Source organism: Solanum tuberosum, unplaced genomic scaffold (genome assembly GCF_000226075.1).
Source record: "Solanum tuberosum cultivar DM 1-3 516 R44 unplaced genomic scaffold, SolTub_3.0 scf00004, whole genome shotgun sequence".
NCBI classification, from domain to species: Eukaryota; Viridiplantae; Streptophyta; class Magnoliopsida; order Solanales; family Solanaceae; genus Solanum; species Solanum tuberosum.
In genome coordinates, this window is record NW_006238930.1 from 3,118,016 (window position 1) to 3,141,266 (window position 23,251).

At 35.5% G+C, this 23,251-nt stretch overlaps 3 protein-coding genes across 4 annotated transcripts; all 3 read right to left on the reverse strand.

Annotated features, from left to right (window-relative positions):
- Positions 1 to 3,233: 3,233 nt before the first annotated feature.
- On the reverse strand, positions 3,234 to 5,347 carry LOC102599311 (cytochrome c oxidase subunit 5C). 2 transcript variants are annotated; one of them, XM_006338524.2, is made up of 2 exons: positions 5,127 to 5,347; positions 3,234 to 4,528 (listed from the first exon to the last, which is right to left on the reverse strand). In XM_006338524.2, exon 2 carries the CDS (start codon positions 4,519 to 4,521, stop codon positions 4,327 to 4,329), a length of 195 nt encoding a protein of 64 aa, XP_006338586.1. In that variant the 5' UTR covers positions 4,522 to 4,528; positions 5,127 to 5,347; the 3' UTR covers positions 3,234 to 4,326. The 2 variants fall into 2 exon arrangements, with proteins under 2 accessions (XP_006338586.1, XP_006338585.1); XM_006338523.2 differs by having other exon boundaries at positions 3,234 to 4,531; positions 5,127 to 5,342.
- A 683-nt stretch (positions 5,348 to 6,030) lies between these two features.
- LOC102581133 (ATP-dependent DNA helicase MER3 homolog) lies at positions 6,031 to 18,027 on the reverse strand. The gene is made up of 28 exons (XM_015308067.1): positions 15,755 to 18,027; positions 14,167 to 14,240; positions 13,330 to 13,513; positions 12,786 to 12,947; positions 12,461 to 12,698; positions 12,339 to 12,375; positions 12,210 to 12,256; positions 11,638 to 11,675; positions 11,404 to 11,425; positions 11,084 to 11,296; positions 10,768 to 10,924; positions 10,641 to 10,692; positions 10,396 to 10,467; positions 10,168 to 10,217; positions 9,946 to 10,063; positions 9,793 to 9,856; positions 9,629 to 9,712; positions 9,428 to 9,553; positions 9,152 to 9,348; positions 8,886 to 9,074; positions 8,543 to 8,794; positions 8,388 to 8,437; positions 8,011 to 8,028; positions 7,784 to 7,866; positions 7,497 to 7,689; positions 7,143 to 7,180; positions 6,700 to 7,059; positions 6,031 to 6,627 (listed from the first exon to the last, which is right to left on the reverse strand). The coding sequence occupies exons 1-28, from the start codon at positions 17,933 to 17,935 to the stop codon at positions 6,107 to 6,109; spliced, it is 5,820 nt and encodes a 1,939-aa protein (XP_015163553.1). The 5' UTR covers positions 17,936 to 18,027; the 3' UTR covers positions 6,031 to 6,106.
- Positions 18,028 to 19,790: 1,763 nt separating this feature from the next.
- On the reverse strand, positions 19,791 to 22,562 carry LOC102599852 (sirohydrochlorin ferrochelatase). Its single transcript, XM_006338525.2, has 6 exons — positions 22,362 to 22,562; positions 22,007 to 22,215; positions 21,850 to 21,911; positions 21,222 to 21,332; positions 20,984 to 21,076; positions 19,791 to 20,425 (listed from the first exon to the last, which is right to left on the reverse strand). Exons 1-6 carry the CDS (start codon positions 22,400 to 22,402, stop codon positions 20,321 to 20,323), a joined length of 621 nt encoding a protein of 206 aa, XP_006338587.1. The 5' UTR covers positions 22,403 to 22,562; the 3' UTR covers positions 19,791 to 20,320.
- Between the last annotated feature and the right edge of the window lie 689 nt (positions 22,563 to 23,251).

A 23,251-nucleotide genomic window follows, 5' to 3' on the forward strand; every position in this document is an offset into this window, starting at 1 on the left:
CGGGGGAGGGGGTAAATTTTATTTTTTTTGAAAAAACAAAATTTTTTTGTTTTTGGAAATTAGGGATAGGTTGGTGGAAGGTGTGTGGGGGAGGAGGAGGGGGTAATTTATTTATTTTTGAAAAAACAGATTTCTTTTTTTTTCTTTTTGGAAAACAAAAAAATTTAGGGGTCGGTTGGTGGAAGGTGGGGGTAGTTTTTTTTTTTGAAAAACAGTTTTTTTTTGTTTTTGGAAAACAAAAAAAAATTAAGGGTAGGTTGGTGGAAGGTGGGGGGGGGGGGAAGTTATTTTTTTTGGAAAACAGATTTTTTAAATGGGTTAGAACCATTTTACCCAAATCATGTTTGACCAAATCCATATTTATCTATATTCTATTTGGATAGATTGTAAACCAAACCATTTTTACTCAATCCATTCAAATTCGATTCAATCCAACCTTGCCACCCCTAAGAAAGTGTTAGACAGAAGCATAGCTACTGTATCATTTTCAAAGAGGTGCATGAATTGCTTAAAGCTAATTCGTTTGTCCTGGCCTTTTGTCAATTATGAAATGCCATCATATAATTAAATTATGTGGATATAGCCGGTTCATTTGGACCCCATTTTGAGCTACCAAATGCCGACTAAATTCATTTACCTCAACTACCTAATTTTGTTGTTGTGAATATAGACAGTATTTACTACCAAGAATGGACTTTTCTTATATTTTTTTTCCTCCAAATTGCGGGTAAGGCCGGGGAGAAAATGACAAGGATGGAAATCGAACTCTCACCAACATGTTAAAAATTTAGGTAAAGTACTATCAAAATAAATTTTATAAGAGGATTAACTAGACAAAAAGAATAAATCCTTTTTGGATGGTAGGACTTACAATACAATTCAGATTTACCTTATTTGTGATTTTGAATCAAGAGTAAAATTTTCAAAATTAATATATTATTTTTTTTAATAATTGAAAAATCTGTAACAAGGTGACATGCATCTAACTTACATATCACGTTCTATACTTTTACCACAAAACCTAATTAACCTCGAGGCAATAGATGAGAAACTATAGCTTATAGGTGTATCTAATTATTATTGAAGAAAAAAATCTATTGATCAGTTGACATGAGGAAAGAATGCAATATACGCAATTCCGCTGATAAGCGCTTGCTATTGAAGGATAATATCTCACTGTCTCAAATTTATGTAACACACTTTTATTTTAGTTCATATATCCTAATTTTTATTTTTTTTATAATTAGAGATTTAATTTAAATTCCTCTTTTTTCCTCAATAAAATAATTTGTGACCACATATATAATCAAAGAATATTTTAAATTATAAATTTCAAAAATCAAATTAAATGATATCACATAAATTGAAACGAATGAAATATTATATTCGTGCTTACACTTGGCCAATGGTGGTTAGCAGATAAGCGTTGGGACTTCACTGTTCCTGGACCACACGATGTCAACTAAATATATATCTACCACATAAAAGAGCTTACAAACATTTTTTTTAAAACAGAAAAGAGTAGACCCTCAATGTTAGTACTACTTATCAGCAAGTATTAAATTTGCATTTTCCTTGGTTGCCGGGAAATAAAAGTGAGGTGAATTAAAAGCACAAAATATCGATCTATTATATAAAAAAATATATGGAGATATGTGATCCATTAATGTGGCGCCTTAAGATATTTAGCTACTTTGTTTATGAACTATAATTTGTTCATTTGAAAAGATTATATAATAGTTGTAGAAATTTTAATAATTTTCACTAATGGTTGAGGTTTTATAGTGAAAATTATGTCTCTTGTGAAATTTATTGTTCAGTTGATATGATGTGAGAATACAATATATGCAATTCGACTGATAAGCGTTGGGACATCACTGTCTTTGGACCATACTATCCTAAAATGTCAACTAAAAATCTGCCAAAGAGTTAATTGGTGTAACATAGTACTCCATTATTAGTAAAAAAATATGAATAATGTAAATACTGCATTTATATATGTTCTTCCAAATATACTACAAATCGAAAAATAAAACCTGAAAGAGGACCTGATACACACATCCATAAATTTTGGAGAGTCTGCTACTTTTTCTTTTGTTGATCATAATAAAGGAAAAGACTATACTCCAATTCATGAAGTTATTTTGGCATTTACAGGAAAAGACTGCACTTCATGTGCATAAAATGTTACTACAAACTTTGTATTACAATGGATCCATCAATGTTTTTATTCATAAATGGCAAAACTGTTTCTTTATAACAATGGATCTTTAGAGATCAGCAGTATCACATGAAGTGAAACAAGCATCTCAAAATGTTTAGTAATTTGTAAAGCAAATTCTGTGCCATTAAGCAGCCAGGCAATACTCGAATCATCCACTGATAAAGTGATCATTTCATGTTAGGCAGAATCTGATACTCCCATAAGAAGGCTTTACACTTCATAGAAAGCAATAGGGGTTGTTTTTGTATAGTCTATTCATCCCATATCGGAAATAGCTAATGCATAGATAACCAAGATCTGCTGTAAAATCCAAGGCCCATTGACATAATCAATCATACCTTTCTCGGCCTTTTGGCTAAGATCAAGTGTAGTATCTGTTCTTATCAGTTTAATATCTGATATGTGGGTCATTGATTCACACGATATTAACTTAATTTTTTAAAGGGAAAAGATCCATCAAGGTAGCTTGCTACTTGGGCTTTTGCGCGTCGCCCATGCGTTGCACTACTGCTTGGGCCTGGCGCACCCCACCAAATCGAGTTCCAATTTTCACATTTGTCTTTATTTAGGCCTCACATGTGCTACAAACACTATTCTGGCCCTTTACTTAATTAATCCATTGTATTCCAAATTCCAATCCCCGAGGAATGATAAATTTATTTAATAGAGTACATATACCATTACTTAGTGCTCTTTTTTCTACTTAATTCGATTATTTAAGAACCACCAGGAAATAAAAAAAATGCTCTTTTGTTTAATCTTCCAATAAATTTGACAGGATGTTAATTAGTTTTACTTACGTCTTACCACTTTCTCTGTGCCTAGTTCGTACGCAGTACGACCAATAAAGTTAAAATAATCTCTCCTACATAATTCACTTTGATGATGGAATGTGACGAATACCAAAATATCTTCTTACAAATGGGTTGGTAAGTCATGTATTAAAGCAAACAATGTTAACAATCATCTCAACTATGACCAACAAATATACTTGCACTGGAGGCATCTATTAGCTAGCAGTGTAAAACTCATAGAAGTAAGAGACGCGCCCTCTCGGTTTAGGAAGCAAAAAACATCGTGCTTTCATTTAGCAATCTATAATCTGCTTCATAATAGCCACATGATAAGAGTGTAACAAGTGATGTGTAGATTATGCTCATGTCACAAGTTTGAACTCTGCTGCATACAAATGTGTCGACATTTAAGTGGAGAAGGATATAGGAGCATATTCCCTATCCCCTGCGCCACTAGCTCTTATGAATTTTGTTTATAACAATTGCCAGCCCAAGAACAGGGATTTCTTCCTGCTCGAATGCAGTAAATATAAACAGGATAACAAAAAAACACAAAACAAACTCATGTTAGGGAGCCTAAAATGCCAGATATGCTAGGCTCAGTTATAGAGTTTTTTAGAAGATACGCAGAATGACGCTGAAGTGAAATAAGCATCCCAATCAGTTCAAATCTGTATAGCAAATTCTGTACCATTTACCAGCCAAGCAATACTCGAAACATCACTGTCAGGTGTCCATTTTATTGTTAGGCAGAATCTCATACATAAGAACTAAAAAAGCTTTTACAACATTCGAGAAAGCAAAGGAGATTGTTTTTGAATTAGTCTATTCATCCCATATCGGAAATAGCTAATACCTATATAGCCAAGATCTACTATAAAAATCAAGGCCCATTTCCAGTATAAAGCATACCTTTCTCGGCCTTTTGGCTAAGATCAAGTGTAGTATCTGTTCTTATCAGTTTAATATCTGATATGTGGGCCATTGGCTCACACGATATTAACTCAATTTTTTAAGGGGGAAGGCCCATCAAAGTAGCTTGCTACTTGGGTCTTCATGTGTCGCCTTAGCGTTGCACTACTGCCCAGGCCTGGCGCACCCCACCAAATCAAGTCAAACATTTCCTAATTCATTTTGCCTCATTCTAATCAAACATACCAACTGAATATATTCTAAAGAACTATCATTATATTTTCAACTGAAAATTATTAACATATTAAAATTTAAACATTATCTGAAACATACATTGTTCATTTACCATTTGAGCCAAACTTTCATGCTGAAGCAAATTATTGAATTCTTGTAAAGTTACTCGTCATTCACCACGACACTGATCTCATTTTTGTCAAGCAAATCATAGAATTCCTTAGTTCTCCTCTGGTTGTTCCAATGGTGCATCTTCCACAAACCTCCCGCAACTATTCCAAGAGCAATCCCTATCACAATCTCTTTCACTACACTTGGACCCTTGTAAGCAGCATGTGCAATATGGGAACCTGCCATTTCTTCCCTTCTTTTAAGGAAGGAGTATAAACAAAAGGCGTCAACCACGAAGCTGTAGTCTCAGCTCTAATGTAAGAGAAACAAAAAGTAGCAACAGTAAAAAAATCATTGAATAATTCTCCCTTTTCCTTCATTCAAATCCTTCCTCAGCAACTCATGTATATTCTCGTAAAGCAAATTTGACTTCCCAGATATTAAAGAGATGTTTTCTTTTTCTTTTTAATATTCTTCAGATTGTTGAGTTTAGTCGAACCACCAACGCACATATGTAGGGTTTGACATGGAGCTTTTTCACTCCGAAAAACACTTTCATGAAATTCCGAAATCCAGAATTTTCGGCAATTTGAAAAACAATAAAAATCACTTTTTTCACTCCAAAGTATTCAAAAATAATCAAAGACAACTCTAATTTGTATTCATGGTCAACTGCAACTCTAAGTTTCAAGTTTCAAATATCATTTTCCACTTTGAAAATAAAGCATACAATGAAATATGGACAAAAACCACATAGTAACTTGAAATCAAGCAACAAAAAGCAATCATTTGCTACAGCAAATAACCATAGAAATTGAAGAAGAAAAAACAGAGGAAGGGAAGAAGCAAACCTTAGCAAGCAGATCGGTGTGAGACGGTTACGCAAAATAACAGGGGAACGAGAAATAGAGTTTTTGGCTGAATACTAGAAGCCGCCGAAAAGGGTAAATGCTCTGTAAAACGAGCTCACTCTATTTATGGTGGTCCACAGGAGAATCGAGAACCATCCAGTATTCTACGAAATTTGACTACCTTTTGTATGGCCATTTGGAAATTATTTACTCCACCCCCTCTCTTTCAATTTCTTTATCCATTCGGACTTGCGCCAAAATTCAAGAAAGTGCAGATGATTTTTAATATTTAATTAAAGGTACGTCAAAAATAATAATACTCTTTTGATTGTGCTATAAGTTAGAATTGAAAAGAAATTGTTTGCTAGTGATTATTACAATACTTTATTTGATGCACTTTTTTAATTTATGTCTAATTATGTATTTCAATACACACTTTATTAATTATGCATTCTATTTGATATGAATACAAGAATTTTTATGCATGCATTAACTTGATGATAAAAAAACAATTTCCCTCTCAAAATCTTTCAACATCTTGCACTTGTGAAATGCATTTTGTTGGAATAAAGTGGGGATTTAGTTTATCTCTATAATTTATTTTGCCCAATTGTCGAAATTCTCAATTCCCTTTAGTTGTACATCTTTAATTGACTATTAGTTAAACTTCTATACTAACAATGTAAAATCTCTTTAATACCACGAAGACACCAAAATGATAACTATAGGTAAACATTCTTAATACATTACTCTAGTAACCTGATAAATAAATCAGGTTACCTCCTATAACAAGTAAGAATATATTAATAATATAAAAATTCTTATAAGTCATAAATCATAACGCAATACCCTTTATTATCGCGGAGAAAGTAATTTTATCTAACCAAGTAAAGGAGACCAAACAAATTTTAAACGCATAGTTCTCAATATAGCTGACAAAGCAAGTCATTGGATTCAACATATCCTAGATACCACCATGTTCACTCAAACAGAAATGTAAAAATGCTTTTAAACCCAAGAAAGGGATTAGGTTGACTGATTTCTCCAACTTGTACTGAAGAAGTGCCCTGTTGTTCCTTGAAACTTGGAGAACGTAGTGGATATCCAACTTTATTCCTAATAAAGTAAGCATCTGCAGCTGACAACAATCTTGATCTTCCCTCTGCATCTTTTCTTGAGGTTTCCATAGAAAGATCAGTTTTTTCACTTGTACCAGGGGTGTAACTATGAAGAGTTAGATCCTCAACCTCTTCAATTTGTTTACTTGCTGCATTTTTCGTAACTTTTGTTGGAGTTGTCTCTTGAAACCCAAAGCTGGAAGAAATGTGCTCAGGTTGGTGAATTATGCAGGTTCCATTGGCCATATTGAGTAACTTGGGTTCTGTGTTCTTCACATTCTCAAAGCTGTGGAACATCTTAGAATCTATAGGGTTATATTTGAATATCATTTCTTCAGCAATTGTTTCAGATGGAACACTCCCAGTTTCAAAGAAAAGCTCACCTAGAACAGTATAATTTGATGTCAGCCTGCATATAATCTACAGATATTAGCGCCAATGACTTTGTATATTACCTCTCTCATCAGGCAGGTAAATGGCATTAGAGACGTGATGGCTATATGGTCTCTGATCTTTGTTAGAAAATGGTCTATTTTCTTCTAGATCAATATATTGTGCAGATTGAATGACCATGTTGTGATATGGGACTTTGGTTCTTCTCACTTCTTCAGATACTCCTACAGCATTCTCAACAAGAAGCTGCTCCTCGCGAGTGCGCTTTCTGATGAGATTCAAAGTTTCTAATGATGGTAAACATGTACCTTTCAGTGAGGTCAAAGCAGGGAGGTTTTTTGCCTTTTCACGTATATGGTCAAATACTGTATTTTCGTTTATGATTCTGCATTCATCATCTTCGACCGCAGCAGCAAGTACCACTTCATTGATGGATTTAGCAGCAGAAGTCAGTAACACATTGAAGTACATTAAACACAAAACATGTGAGAGCTTAAATTGCTACCTTCGTCTAGATCTTCATCTATTAGCTTGAAACTGGGCCTGATAACAGAAACAAGAAGCCAGTTAGTATTCAGTGTGGAAGCAGATTCAACCTGTCATACATGTAAGAGAGAACGATAGAATCTGGAACCTTCAGTTTCCCCAAAACATATACCACACAATTATTTCATATGGTGCCATCAAATACACATGGAATTTGCTATAAGTTCAAACTTCCCTCTCCTGTATAAGGTCTAATATTCATGACCCAATAATCCAAATAAGAAACAGAAACTACAAAAGTTAGCAGTCATATTGTCAATCATCATGGTTATCATATGCTTTACGTTCATAAAAAGGGAAAGTTAGCTCTCACATGTCTGAGCTCCAACCAGCTTCAGTTAAACTGTGAGACACTTGGCATGATGCTTGAGCTGCATCTTGTGTGTCCTCTATGATGCAGACATCATTGTTCTGGAAGGAAGAGGGTTGCTTGGTTCTGTACTTCATCACAAAATTATGGTCAACCATGTTTATCAATACAACCTTTTGACGGAGATCAACACCAACTGCAGAAAAATGATGTGATCTAGTCAAGTAAAACTCAAGGGGAGAAGCAGTACACATAAATGAAAATACACATAGAATGTGTGAGGAGTTAACTAAATTCATCAAATATCAGATCTGCTTTAACAGTCAGCTTCCCTTGCTGAGGACTTGGCACCATAACTGTCTTGCTATAAGGGCTGTAAAAGAAAACCATAATAACAGTGAAGATCACTACTAAATATGGCATTCACAAGAATTTCATGAATTTAATAATCTAGTTGGTATAGTTTGGCAGTTTCTCAGGCTTGATTTGGAAATGGGGACCAAACTTTTAAGAGTACCTAGGAAATTCATCCACCCTGCAGCAAGAAAAAAAATTCCAAGTCATTCTAGTGGCTAAATAATCATAAAGATAAATTTAACACCATTAGTTCATAAGTAGAACAGCCAAAGGGAATCATTAGATAGGCATCAGACGTATGACTACTCATACAGAAGTATATGCTGGACACCTAGAAAATTGACCTATATAAGCATGCTTTGAAAATCCTAATAATTTGTTGGGAACCTTATTAATTTCAAGAAATATATTGATATTCTAAATTTGAGCTGATACAAACATGCTTTGAAATGTTCATACTTTGTTGAGAAGCTTTTGTTTTTTCAAGGAAAATGATGTCATTTTAAAGTGCACACTCCATATTTAAGAATCTATTACCTTATTTTCTCATGAAACAGTACCAGATTATCTTCTTCAACGCCAACCACCTATCAGAAAGTTTTCAACTGAATGTCATTGAGTAAATTCTACAACAAAATAAGTGTGATGTAGAAAATCACGCACAGGCGAAATGTTCCCTATAATTACCATACCATATCAGCATAATGTCGTTTAGTTGTTTGAACAGGTTGTGATAACCTAGTCAGTGTTACCATAACCTTGGACTTCCCTTGCCTTTGGCTCTCAGTTTCCTCAACCCTCATCTCAATTTCTGGGGGTAGCGATAGTAATGACTCTTTTATATGATTCCCAAAAGGATATTTTCTTCCAGTGACCATCTCTATTTTCCTTGGATCTGCATCGGAGAGTGAGGCAAATGATTTTACTCCCATTGAATGAAGTGCCTATGCAGGAAGATAAGTGTACATCAGGAGAAACCTTAGGAATCTGTCTGTTCCCAAAACATGGACTATCAGATCAATATAAGCTACAAACCTTTGCTGTCACCATTCCAATACCAGGTAATTGTTTCAGCAAGTATGGACTATCATCCCAGACCTTTTGATACAAGGATTTGGTTAGAAGTGCTGAACTCAAAGCTCCTCGATAGTTCTTCCTGTAAATGAAATACTCTTTCATGCACTTTGCAATTCTATAGCCATTTGCACATATAGAGTTCACGTCCTATATCATTAAAAGACTATTAGCCCATATCAATGCTTTTGGTGAATGGTAATATAATACATGAACTTGATGACAACCTGGCTAAGGGATAAATCAAAGACCAAAGGGTCCCCCGTTAGGCAGTCATTTGCCAAAACAAATATCTTCTCTTCTTTGGTTTGGACCCGCTTTTTTCTTTTCTCTTTATCCCCAAGGATGTGAAACCGGAGCCTATTGTCTTTGTCAATGTTTATGTCATTCAGGAGCTTCTTCTCATTGCGCCTCAGTTGTATCCCTTCATTTTACAGGAAAGTGAGACATAGCACCTGTTGTAATTACTCAAACATTTTAATTGGTAGAGTATGTGAAGATACAGCTAAGTTCCTCAGCACGGCAAATGATTTGAAGTGCATCCTCTATGCTACAGTTTCCAGGGGCTTGCATGATGTGCTTCATCGTGTCGAATTTCAGATAATATTTCGTCATCAACTTTCCAGGTTCTGCGTATAAACGAGGCAGAAATTATGATTTCCAACATGGATATTAGACTATACTGCATTCTGAAATCTCCATACCAAGAGGCTTTAAGAGGAAACCATCTTCATCTGTCCAAATCAATTGATACCTTGACAACTCATTTACATTCTGAACACAAATATCTGGAATATATATTTTAAGTCAGCACATATGGCTAAATAAACTTGAAAGAACTTCATAGTTTACCAGTGTCACTGATCACCTTGCATATGCCTCTCTAAACGGTCGCCAGTTAGCCCCTTCCTTACTGCATATTTCTCTGGATTCTATATTTTGACTGAAAATTGTTAGGAATAAAACTTTACAGAAATTGCAGATAGATCATGTTCTCATTAATCAGCTCAGGAAGATATACCTTTCTTATTCTAACATACAAAAATGAGCATTTCATCCATTCAATTGCTCCTGTTATATCTGACACAGTCAGTTGAACAATCTCTGCTGTTAGGTGCTCTGTAATACATGGAAGCAATCTAAAGAGAAAGAAAACCACATCAACTTCTTGGTTACACAGTCCGTTTTGGATGCACCCAAGATCGAAAAGCATCACTAACTAACAAGATGAATAGTGACATACTGTGACTCCACCAATTCGCATCCACTTAATAAATTCTCGTACAAGTGAACCTAATGGGTAAAAGAAGGTTCAGATAGGAAAATTAGCAGTAATGATCAAGATGAAGTACAGAAGATTAGCTACTGACTGATGACTGCAGGGAAAGAAGAGAAAAGACAACATAAAATTACTCTAAGTCAATTTTTCATAATGCGGTGAACCTCATCTGTATCACAATAGAAGACTCACAGTTTCTTTTCTGGTCATGATTATGACCATTCCCGTGTCATCAAATGGTGGTCGACCTGCTCTTCCTGACATCTGCAATAGTTGGAAAATATATAACTCTTATTTGGAACTAACGATAATTTTACTTTAGATGTAGGTTTCCAAGTGTGGACGAAATCATTATCTTTGAATTCTAGATACAGTACAATTTTGTATTGCCGAATACAAATGACTTAGCAGAGGAACCCCAGGGAAGAGTAGCATGCCTGCAGGACGGTTGATCTGTCATATTCCATGTAAGTCCCTTTTTCCTTATTGCTGGAAAGAACATGATAGAATTACAAAGATGACATCTGACTAATGAACAAATCAGATAATAACTGGTGGACATACAAGTACTGAGTTGATTTAAGCACAACGGTATGTGCTGGTAGATTAATTCCATGGGCAAGAGTATTTGTAGTGCACAGCACTTGAATATCACCATTCAGAAAAAGGCCTTCAATGAGGTTGCGGTCGTTCATGGAAAGACCACCATTGTGATAACCAACTGCATAACACAGATAATCAATAATCTGCAGGATCTAGGCTCAATACACCTACATATTCAACACCCCAGTACAAAGGAAAAAAGAGAATGACAAGCACATTTTGTTTCAATCAGGGGTCTGATAGTGCTGCAACAAAAGTTAGGGAGGATAGAACATACCACCATAAAGAATATAAGACTGCATTTGTTTGTCACTACATGATAGTGAAGCTTCCCTCAACCTTTCTTGTTGCTCTCTGCTTTTGATGAAAGGATTTGAATGACCAAAGGTCATTGCTGTCTGCGAGAGCTGTTGTGCTGCCTCTTGTGCTCCTTTTCTGGTTGAGCAAAAAACTAGAGCAGATTTTCCTCTAGAATGTTGCATGAGGATATCTGTACAAACTCTCATGCTTAGTTCTAGACATTGAATAGAACATAGTAAGGGAGTATAAATTGAAAATAGGAGGTATATGATGTCACAACTAGCTTCTTATGCTTACCGAAGACAAAGTTCTGTAGGCGCTGGAAAAGAAAATCAAACAGTATTGTCAAGATATTAAGAGGTATTTCAAGGTGTAATAATGATAATCTCTAGCTATCCTGTAAAATAGATTCTAAAATTTGACAAAGCAAGACATGAAACTGGATAGAAGTGGGGAGACGTTCAAAACTTAGAAAGAGTGAACAGAGGTATAAACAGAAAACTGAAAAAGAAAAGACAACAAACAACATACCTTTTCAAATAGAAAGTCATTCTTCGCTGGAGTGTATCCTGCAGACAGAGGGTTGGCAATGCAGAACTTATAAGAAGCTCAGGCAGTGATTACCCCAGAGGCATGTCAATGCACTTCCTACAAAGGTGCTTGATGCATTTTATAGGCATTATACCGATATGTTTGACTCAGTGTCCTCAATGTACTTCCGTCTCATTTTATCAGAAAGTACCCTCTCTCCCAAAATGAAGTACTTTGTCATTTACTTGGCTGTTGGTTCTCAATATTATCCAATCAAAGATCTAACTGGGACCTGCTTTGATATTTTTGTTTGAACTCAGCTTTAAACTTCCATTTTTTTTAGGTTTTATACTTAACAATATTATAAATTCAAACTCCCAAGCATAGCCTGCCCACCTTCCTAACTACCACCAAGAAATGAGTATTTTAATTCTCTAGGTTTTAAAACAGCAAAAAGTCAAAAAATGACACCTGATTTGAGATAAAGGTAGTAAGCACAAATTGAATAATTGAGTTAGGGTGTAACCAGGACTGAATCAAATTGAACATTCATCGTAAGAATAAGTAAATACCAAAAACTTTGGTAGTCAACTTCACGGGTCTCATTTCTTCCCCAAACCTGCATATTGGACAGTGTTTTACAGAACTAAAGTGATACTTTCTTTGATTAATAAAAAGATGGCATATATATAGAATTCTACCTTTTTACTCCTTGCCTGGGGACCATGAGCCATTCTGCTGCATAAAGAGAGACTTACAATCAAACTACTATATCAGAGATTATCATGAAATGTTGGCTTGTTTGAACTGTCTTGAAATTTACCAAGGTCATCAATGTTGGGAATGGTTGCAGAAACAGCTAAAAAACGGACATTAGCTAGAGCACTTGATTTCAGTTCAGGTTTGCGAGAAAGCATTTTAATTCTACTGACAATTGCCTCCAAAACTGCTCCACGAGGATCATTCAACAAATGGACTTCATCAATTAGCACTAATGCAATATCACCAAAAAAACTCAGGCCTCCATCATTTATGCGATAACGAGTCACAGCATCAAACTTCTGCAGAAAAATAACAAACTCAATGGCAAACACATAGTTAGCCAAGAAACAGAAAAAGAGTGATGACTGGTTTTCATTTTGTCTGACCTCAGGAGTGGTAAGAATTACATCAGCGTCCTGTATATCTGTGATTTTGTAGTTCTCATTGTCCCCTGTCAGTTCCAAGCAATTTATCCCCCATGAACCAAGCTTCTGGTTCCAATTACGAAGCTTCTCTTGTATCAGTGCTTTTGAGGGTGCAACATATATCTATATATCAGAAGAAAAAAGGAGTTAACAGTAATGCTAAATGACTAAAAGATGATGAAAATTTCCAATGGCTACATAATCGTCTTTGCATGGGCAGGAGTAGGTAAAAGTGTCAAACATCACTGTAAATGAAGGAATGGCCAGTAAAACCGTGCATTATTGAGGTGCACTAACTCTTTCATCGCAAAGGATGATGATAAAAAGTTGTAGCAAAAAGAGAGTCTGAATAAGCTGGTAGTGTGATATAAAATAGACAAGGCATGCAGTTAAAACATCAGAAAATGAAGGTTTTCCAGCACGTTTGACTTCTTCCATTCAATGGATCATTCTCCTTGAAATTGCAAATTCAGTTATCTTGTGCAAAACATTGATAGAAACTTACAGCCTTCAGAGACCCCTTTATGTGAATAAATTTTCCCTCTCCTGAGATAAACCTTGAGAGAAGCCTCAAAATGCATAGTTCAAAAAGCACTGTTTTCCCACTTCCTGTTGGCGCTGAAATTACCATGTTCACATCCGACAGGAAACAAGCAGGAAAGCATTCACTCTGCAGCGAATTAAAATATCTGCATGGAGAAAAACAGTACTTGAAACACTATCAACTTGGGATACTAAAGAATGTAATACAGTGATAGCCTAGCGCAGATGTGAAGCTGATGATCAAACAGCCATCTCTACAATTTGACTTGTGACCAAGGGCAAATAAAAAGAGCCAGCAATCAGCATTGAGGCATTTCTAGGAGTCTGGAAACAGTGTACAAGCTCTGTGGCTAGTATATGTGTAGTGGCTTCCTAAATGATTTACGTCACAGCAACAATAACTACTACGCCTCAACCCTAAACTAGTTGAGGTCAGTGTATGACTCCTCTCTCTCTCTCTCTCTCTCCATATATATATATATATATATATCCCACACATTTCATTTAATTATTTACCTCAAAAAATTAATAAGTCGATCTCTATACTAGAGGTTCTCTATATCCCACTTTTACAAATTTCAGGTGGTGCCCATATCGCAGTAGGAGAGTGTGTAACTTCTTCATTTCAAGGATTCCAGTACAATAAGTGCACTTGAACATTCAATTGACAGTGTTGACGAACGGAAGTCTTAATAAAATTTTACACAAAATATCTCAAACAAACAATAAAATTTCCTAGCACTAGTATATAAAAAAGCGCATAGAAATTCGATTGATAGGATACTGAAAAGAGTAGTACCTGAAACTGAAAGTTGAACGGAAAACAGGAGGCAAGTCCGACACGGACTTAAGCGCATAACCATCCATGATTATCTAATTTCCTGATAAAAATGTACGTCAACAGATTTCACCTCAATGAGAAAGGGAAAATACATTAGAAACAACACATAATCAAAATCACATTATTACCGATCACAATTATCATTCGCCGATATGGATTACAGCCTACTGAATTGATGGAGTCATGTAAGGATGAAAATCACCAAACATTAACCGGAATATTTATGTCTATATCCCTTTTGTTTGATACATTACCTCTTTTCAATTTGAATAGCTGAAGTTAACAACATTATGAAATACTTACTTCGTATTGTACCGTCAAAATTGGAGAAGACAAAGCGTTTCAACTCAACTGGCAATTCTACGGCGAGAAAATCAGCGATCACTTTGCACTATGTTAAAGAAATTGGAAGAAGAAGAAGAAGGGAAATTCAAAGACAAAAGAGTAAATGAGTGAATCGAGTTCGTCGTTGGAATAGATCGCGTGAGTTGGACGGAGAAGATTTGAAATTGGCGCGGATTTAAATTGGATGGTTTTTTCATTGAAAAATATATATGGGCCCAGCAAAAATACTTAATCGTATTCAATTTATAAACTAATGGCGAGCGGCAACAGAACGGAGTTTTATTTTCTTTTGAATCATAATTACAAAAATATTACAATACTCCGTTAATTATCTTTGAGGAAACTAGCTCATCTCTCTAGTAATTACTGACAGGCAGGGTTCTTTTAATTTCTTACTAGTAGTTCAAAATAGTTAACTACTTGAAGAAGTATAATTAAGCTGCTGAATTTTGAACAAATTTTTAAAAACTTCAACAGTTACCTATACAATATTATCTCCTATAATACCAACCTCAACTAGTTTAGAATTGGACATAGTTGATTGACTGGTATACTTAATATATTGGAGTATCAATTAGTGTTGGTATTTGTTATCAAAACAACACTATCGAATTCACATGCATTAGCAGTCTACCATACGTACTATCTTCTGTAGAGAACTTCAATAGTTGCCAATTCTTATAGGCATTTACAACTTACAACTAATCAGTGTTCCTGTGATAAATATCATATTTCTGCAAATATACAATGATGGAATAATCAATGAATATTCATTCCTTTTTCTTTCTAGAGCCAACTCTTTGTCTTACTTACCAGCCGTTCTTGTGTTTTGGTGGCGGTAGAAGAAAAAAACTTCAACTACTACGCCAAGGGATTGAAATTAGTGAAGAGAGAGCTTTCCCTACTTGTATGCCAGTTCCACTTTACAGCTTCAGGCAAGCATTTCTGCAGCAATGATTCACACGTTTACTCTGTGAGTTCATTTATACACTCAAATTTACGAGGACATCAAGGCAAATCTTGGATTTTCAAATTGAGAGTGATCAAGAATTCTCACCATTTCTTAGATTCATAGACCCAATTCAATTCAATGGGATCCTGCATTCACATTTTCTACACCAAGAACGTTCTCTAAAACTCTTTTGACCTCTGATCTGCATCCGGTTCCAATTAGTTGTCCTTCAAAACTTGACGCAATCTATGTGAGAAGCATTTCTGACCTCATTAGTTCCAAAACCCCGTAAATTTCTGTGGACTCATTGTGAGAACCATCCTGGGAATAAAAGAAATGGGGTTGGTTCCGCACTTCTATCCAACTACATCCCCCGCTTTTCCTCAGTCCTTTTTCCTTCATTTGTTTTCTCATGTTTAAGACATCTAACCATCTGCCAGCTGAAGCATAAACGTTTGACAGCAACACATATCCTTCAGGGTGCTTTTCAGCCAGCTCTGAAATCTTTTCCGCCACCCTTTCTGCTATTACCTCATTTCTGTATGTTTTGCAACCACTTAAGAGAGCTGCCCAAGCTTGAACTTCTGGTTCACAAGGCATGTCCAAGATGAACTTCTCTGCTTCAGAAAGACGTCCTGAACGAGACAGCATGTCCACTACACAGGTATAGTGCCTATCGTTCGGCTGTATATTATAGAGCTTTTTCATTGAATTGAAGTAATGGAGTCCTTTATCTACTAGACCACAGTGGGAGCAAGCAAATAAAACAGCTAAAATAAGCAGCTCATTAGGTGTAATGGACTTGGTCCTTTCAAATTCTTCAAATACAGCAAGTGCTTCCTCTGCAAAGCCATTTTCTGCAAGCCCTTGAATCATAGCTGTCCAGGAAATCTCGTTGCGTTTGGGCATCCTTTTGAAGATTTTCTTAGCGCTTTCAACATCTCCGGATTTGGCATACATGTCCACAAGGGCAGTGTCGACAAAAATGTCAGAGTGAAAACCAAGTTTAATTGCCTTACCGTGCGAGTTCTTCCCCCTTTCTAGTGAAGCTAAGCTCGCACAGGCACATAAAACACTAGAGAAAGTAGATTTACTTGGTCGTTCTCCAGACAGAAGCATCTCACAGAAAACTTCAAAAACCTCGTCAAATTTTTCGTACTCTAAATAACCTGTTATTAGTGAATTCCATGAGATGTTATCTTTATGGGGTATCTTGTGAAATAGCTCCTTAGCTTCTTCGAGCTGGTTATTGAGACTATACCCACTAACCATTGAATTCCAACAAACAACATTTTTCTCCAAGATTGAGTCGAATGCTACACGTCCATCCTTAGTGCTTCCACATTTGCAGTAAAGGTCAACAAGTGAGCTACCAATGTAAGCATCTCTCTCCATCCCGATTTTTAATATATGTCCATGAACAATCTTTCCCATTACTAAAGCTTCCAGGCTGGCCAATGCACTTACTACGCTAGCAAAACATGACTTATTTGGTTTAAACCCCTGCCGGACCATGCAAATGAAGAGATTCACTGCCTCTTCTGCATCACCACTCTGACTGTACCTCGAGATCATTGTACTCCAAGAAACTTCATTTCTTTCTGGCATCTCATCAAAGACACGACGAGCTTCTACCAATTCTCCCATCTGAACATACATGTCAAGAATCGCTGTCCACGAAACGACATCTTTACTCTGCATCCTATCAAAAATTGACCTAGCTGAAACAGTATCATTTAGTCTCAAGTTAAATGTGATCAAAGAATTCGAAACTGACAAGTTATGTTCATAGCCAATCTTAACAATCAAACCCAACACAGACATTCCCAAATTAAAATCACCCAACTCTCCACATGCTCTAATAATGGAAGTAAAAGTGACAGCATTAGGCATAACTCCAGATTGAAGCATCTCGAGAAACAGCTTCATTGCTTTAAAACTTAAACCATTTTGAACAAGCCCACTGATAACTGCTGTCCACGAAAACAGATTCTGAAATGGGTTTTTCTCAAAGTACAAAATTGCCTCTTCAACTTTTCCAGACCTCAACAACCCCGAAATTATAGCAGTCCAAGAAACTTCATTTCTCTCAGGCATTTCCTCAAACAGTCTACGAGCTTCTTCCAGTTTTCCCCATTCAAGATTAGCAGTAATAAGACAATTATGTACAACTAAGTTGAACCCATCAAACTCCTTCAGCATCTGATCAATTTCATTTGGTTTTCCGGATTTAAGATACATAATAAGCATCTTAACGGCAATGTGTTTCTGTGATGAAACACCTTTTTTTATCAACTGTCCATGAAAAATGGTCCCTTGAACTATTAATCTCTTTTCTGTGAAGTCATTCAAAATAGAGACGATCTTGTGTACATTATCTTTCAAGTTTTCTCTTGAGTTAGATAAAACAGACCTCATAATACTTCTCATGCTGAAAGTTAGGCCTACCTTAGGGTTCTACTGACGTTTTTCAAATTATGGTCTAACAAAGAAATGTAGAAATGACACATTGAAGCACGAAAATTGAGAGTTTTTAGCCTCAGAGATGTTAAGCGTGTACTTGTTTAGAGCCTCAAATGATCCAGAACAATTCCAACAGATAAACTTGGACTATATTGGTAGGGGCCGCGCGAACGCAGGCCCCCTCAGCAACAAATTATGACGTAGGCTCGACCACTTGGGCCGACCTTAGGCGGGCGCCCCTTCTAAGTGCAATGAAGGTCACCAACCTAGGCCATGGGCCTTCATGATCACCCATTGACCCCGTCCAGGTAAGTATGTTTCAATGTTGTTCCCTCCTTTCTTTTTATATCACTCCAGCACCTTGCCTTCCGTTGTTTCAGGCGATGTGGGATAAAGCTCATATACACTTTTTCATCCCCTTATAATCTTCTGTATAAAACGGAACATCTTTCCTTTTCTTTTTGTATTCTCCTTATAATTTATAAACCGCAAATTCAGCAGTAGCTTATAAAATACGAGTATATAACTTTTTGAAATTTGCCAAAACGTTTGAGATTTACAGAACTTTTCAATAGGAAAGATCTCCATTTTCCATTAGTCCTACCTTTTCTTTGAGTGGTGAAGGACTGAAGGTCACGTACTAACTACCGAATCAGAATCACTTCGTCCAACTGTATAATTCGTTTCTTCTTTTATTTAAATCTTATGTTACTCCCTCCGTCCCATATTATAAGTCATCCCTTTCTAAAAATAGTTAGACCACAATATATGTCATTTTATAAAATTTATGCATAAATTATCATATTTTACCCATTATACCCTTGATAGATTAATTAATTAATCTTGAAAATGTATTTACTTTGACTAACCTACGAAATCTACAAGTAATTAATTTAATTGGGAGAGTACTTCATTCATTAATTAACTACTTTCTTTATTCACTACTTATTCTATAAAATCTGATTTTGAAAAAAAATATCAACAAACAAATTTAAAATAAAAGATGAAAAAAAAATTCAAAAATAATCTTGAAAATTGAAGCTTCAACAAATTTTATCAAGGAAGATGACATTTCAAAAAGTTCAAAGGATGTAAAAATAGAAGACTCAACCAAAACATGTGAAGGGCAAATTGAGAAAAATTAAGATCCAAATAAAGGAGTTATGCACCATTTAAATAAAAAAACAAATGATTTGTCGAACTAGAACTAAAATTCATTTGTCGTCTAATTTCATTATCAATAACATCAGATTCAGCAGGATAATTTAGATCAATTTGAAGTAATGGAATTTGAATATTTTGTGATGTTGTCATGTTTGCTTTAAGAATTTATATATAAAAATATTTTTTAAAAAAATAATATTTTACACAAAATATATAGGAAAATTGAGGTGGGAAAAACTTGATTTTTTTAATTTTTTGGATCAATTGGTGAAAACATTTGGCTCCAAAAAGTAAAATTTAAATAGTCATCCAAATGTATTTATATTTTTGAAATCTAACATTTCATCATTTATTACAAAGTTGTCATAAGCAAACATTAAATAAGGGCATAAGGATAAAATTACTTTATTTCTTAATGCAAGTGCAAATGAAAAAGGTGATTTATAATATGGGACGGAGGGAGTATTAATCACAATTTTATGAAAAGGCAGGAGGACGAACTCCAGGCAGAGCACATGCTCGAATTAGTGACCAAAGATGAAAATTTTAAATTCTGCGTCATCCATTTTTGCACATAACTATTTATAGTGCCAAATTCAAACACAGACGCCACGGTATAGCAGCGAGCATGGACATCATAAATCAAAGATTCTAAGAATTTCATCATGAAAAATGATCAGTCTTCTTATGACGAGAAAAGCTAAATACAATACCCAACAATTTCAGCTACAACCCATGTAAATAAATCTTTGTTGATTTATGGTAATTGAGTAAAGGAAGACACTACAGCACAAATTATTAAAGTGCAACTCTCAAACCAAATATTTTGAGGAATAGAGAGTAACCCACCAGCACCTGATGGGCAGCCATGAGTTCAGTAAGACACAAATGAAGATTTACAATAGTTAAATGATTAACATCAGACGAGGATAATCAGAACTGCAGTCCAGCACTCGCAACTCTCCATCGGCGGTGGGGAGTAACTAAGCATCCTCCAGTTGATATTTGTATTTGAAATGCTATTACCAACTCCCAAATATCAATGTCCTCGTGGTAACTTGAGTTTTGGGAGATAATTGAACCTACTGCCAAGAGGCAGTAACTCAGCATTCAGATCCGAATAAGTCAACTGGCATAGGTAACAAAGTCTCTCTACATAACGAAGTTTTGCTAAGCTTCACTAGTATGTCACTGGCGGAGCCGACATTTTCCAGTTCCAGCACAAACTGAACACTCATCTGCTTTCCCGGCAATATGACTTAGGCAATGATTGATCCTATCATTCACAACATTCTGTAATAACAATCTTCAAGAATTAGAATTTTAACCTACAAACTTTCTATAGAAGAATTTCAATGAGAAAACATTTAGCTGTTTTTAAATCAACCTTCTAGGATTAAAATTTCAACCAAACAACTTTATTAAGGAAGGATGTCAATGCCAAAACCTCTGACCATCACGGTCTCTCCATGAAACAAAAGTTTGCTAGTTACTTGAGCAATAAGAGTGTTGGGATTAAAATGGGATGCTGTAAGGCAATTGTCACAAAAGAAACTCAGATTGAACAAAGCATTCAGTATAAAAGAATTCTAATACAAGTGCCAGTGCCAATAGCCTAGGAAAGAAAAGGCAACTGCAAACCAATTAAAATAACAAAAGCCCTAGTTAGGCAAGGACTGCTATAAGGCCAGTGTCTTAGGAAAGAGGGGAGTTTGAGCAATTATAAGGGCAAGCGTTTGAATGCAAACTATGGAGTAGGAATAAACTAAGGTTTCAATATTGTTGGATTCCATATGTAAATGAAAAGAATAAATAGTGAGAAAGTAAAGCAAGTAAAAAAAAGAGTCTTACAACAAGTAATTCATGAAGGCCAAGAGGTGCTGTAATGAGATATGATACTCCTGGATGCTCCTTTGCAGCTTCAGCTGTTAAAGAAGGAATATCCTGAAAAGGGAAAGATCAAAGCCTTTTCACCAAGGTCCTTGGCTTTAACTCTGATATCAGGTCAAAACCTAGCACTAACATCATTGGCAAATTCTACGTCAGCTAGCAGAACTTGAGAATTCAGACTACATAAAACGAAAGATACCTGGTTCCAATGTCGTCCAGGAGAAAGGAAAAAGGGGCTCACAATAACTCGACGTGCTCCTTGTTGAACGCATAAACTAAATGCGTCTCTGATAGATGGTTCTGCTAGCTCCTAAATGCCATAAAAGATATACAGAGCAAAATGAAAGTTCCAACTTTTTGAGAGGATTAAAAGAAAGGACAATAGAGATATTAACATCCAAACATTAGGATTTTCTTACTCCTAGCACATTCTTAGTCCTATCGCCACTTCCCAACCACCCACCCCACCCCCCCTAAAGGGATCCCTTTATCCTATCAATCTTTGTTTTATTTTGCCAGATTTTCTCATGAGATATTTTAAGATGATTTCTCATACGCAAATTTGATATCATTTCTATTGTTTCTTTTCTGAAAAGGTATGCTTTTGTTTTCTTTCCTTTGCTTTTGCTCTTTAACATCCAAACATACTGCAAGACTTCTCATTTTTTACCCTTATGCACTGCAGTTTTCTTTCCTCGACAGTATTCTAATCTCAAACAGAATGCAAAAACAAAGATAAACAGATAAGGAATCAAGAATGAAACAACAAATCATACAGCAAGCTCTACAACAAAAATCATACAAAGAAGGGGATAAAACATTCTTACCATGTGTGCAGGCTCCACAATGGGATATTTGGTTCTCTCTCTAAACATTGCTACAAATTCATCTGACATTTATCATCAAAACTACAACAATAAGCAAAACTCATGACAATTCAGCAACAAAATTGAAAAACAAAAATGAAGGGTGCCAGAAACTAACTTAGCATGAGATTGGACTCTTTTCTACGGGACCCATGATCCACAATTATCACTCCATCGCCTTCTTCTATCCCATTCAACCCCTCCCTACTTGAAGCGGCCATACGATACCTTTGAGGTAAATATCTGGATTTTGAAGGACCCTTGTGCAATTTTACAAATTCAGGAACTGCAATTCCTGGTTTTCTAGCTGGGTATGTACTGGTTGAGCTTTCATCATTTCAACAACACAGAAAACATCAATTTAATCATACGAACTTCCAGTTAAATATGCCCTATGAAATACTAATCAAGAATTAAACTTCTATGATAATTACAACATGAAGAATCTGGAGAACACAAGAACTATAAATTACCTCCTCAAACTGAGATGAGATTGTAAAGACAACGAATCCATTCACCTTCTCCCAATACCGCTTCGATTATTCTTCCATTTTCAACTGAATCAGTAAACCTTGATTGTTACAGCCCAAACATAGTAGGAGAAAGTATGAAAGCCTATTTTTGAATGGCGTAACGGGTCACAAGGCCCACATATCTTTTCTTTTTTTCTTGAAATTGAATGTCATAATTCGAGGCTGTACATTAATTGAAAGAATTTCTATATAAAGTTTTAAGGTCTAACCCATCGGTGGCCCCTTAAATTTGACATGATCTTTCACTTAGACACCTTAAGGCTTTGTTCATTTTAGACATCTCATGTCACGCCCAACTGTGTCAATTTGACACTTTCTGCTGAGATGGCATAGCAAGTGTGATACACTCATTAGACGCGCGCGTGAGAGCCTCATTTTACCAATTTTAAATTTTTTTTTCTTCTTCTTCTTCCCCATTTTTTGGCTACCATTTTCCAAGCTTAAACTCTTTCCATGGTGAAATAAATTTGACGATGTCACAAACAAAAAGTGAATTTTAGCGCCCATAAATTTTAAGCTTAAATACTTTTACTTATTTTGTTATCCTTCTTCCTCCTCAAAATAATTTGAGAAAATCAACATAAATTTCAAGAAAAAAAAACAGTCAGAAATGGCAAGAAATCATATTTTCAATTATCAAATCCTACATTCACAACAAACAATTTTAGCGTTCCAATCCATTTCTATGCCTTCTCACATCATAATCACAGAAAAAGTCCAAATCAAATAGATAGGCTATATAATTTTTAGTAGAAAGTTTGGGACCTCCATATATATGTACCAAAAAATTAATTTTTGACTTGCATTGACCCAGAAATCCAGCAAAAAAA

What these genes read in the sequence shown, in the direction of transcription:
- LOC102599311 (XM_006338524.2), bottom strand. Translation starts at nt 4,521, where the DNA reads ATGGCAGGTTCCCATATTGCACATGCTGCTTACAAGGGTCCAAGTGTA.
- LOC102581133 (XM_015308067.1), bottom strand. Translation starts at nt 17,935, where the DNA reads ATGAGAAGTATTATGAGGTCTGTTTTATCTAACTCAAGAGAAAACTTG. An exon ending in GTTGACTACCAAAGTTTTTG is followed by an intron (nt 11,676 to 12,209) that starts GTATTTACTTAT and finishes CTCTGTCTGCAG; the next exon opens with GATACACTCCAGCGAAGAAT. An exon ending in TGTATGTTAGAATAAGAAAG is followed by an intron (nt 9,857 to 9,945) that starts GTATATCTTCCT and finishes GTCAAAATATAG; the next exon opens with AATCCAGAGAAATATGCAGT.
- LOC102599852 (XM_006338525.2), bottom strand. Translation starts at nt 22,402, where the DNA reads ATGGATTCGTTGTCTTTACAATCTCATCTCAGTTTGAGGAG. An exon ending in TCTCATCTCAGTTTGAGGAG is followed by an intron (nt 22,216 to 22,361) that starts GTAATTTATAGT and finishes AAATGATGAAAG; the next exon opens with CTCAACCAGTACATACCCAG. An exon ending in AGAGTCCAATCTCATGCTAA is followed by an intron (nt 21,912 to 22,006) that starts GTTAGTTTCTGG and finishes GATAAATGTCAG; the next exon opens with ATGAATTTGTAGCAATGTTT.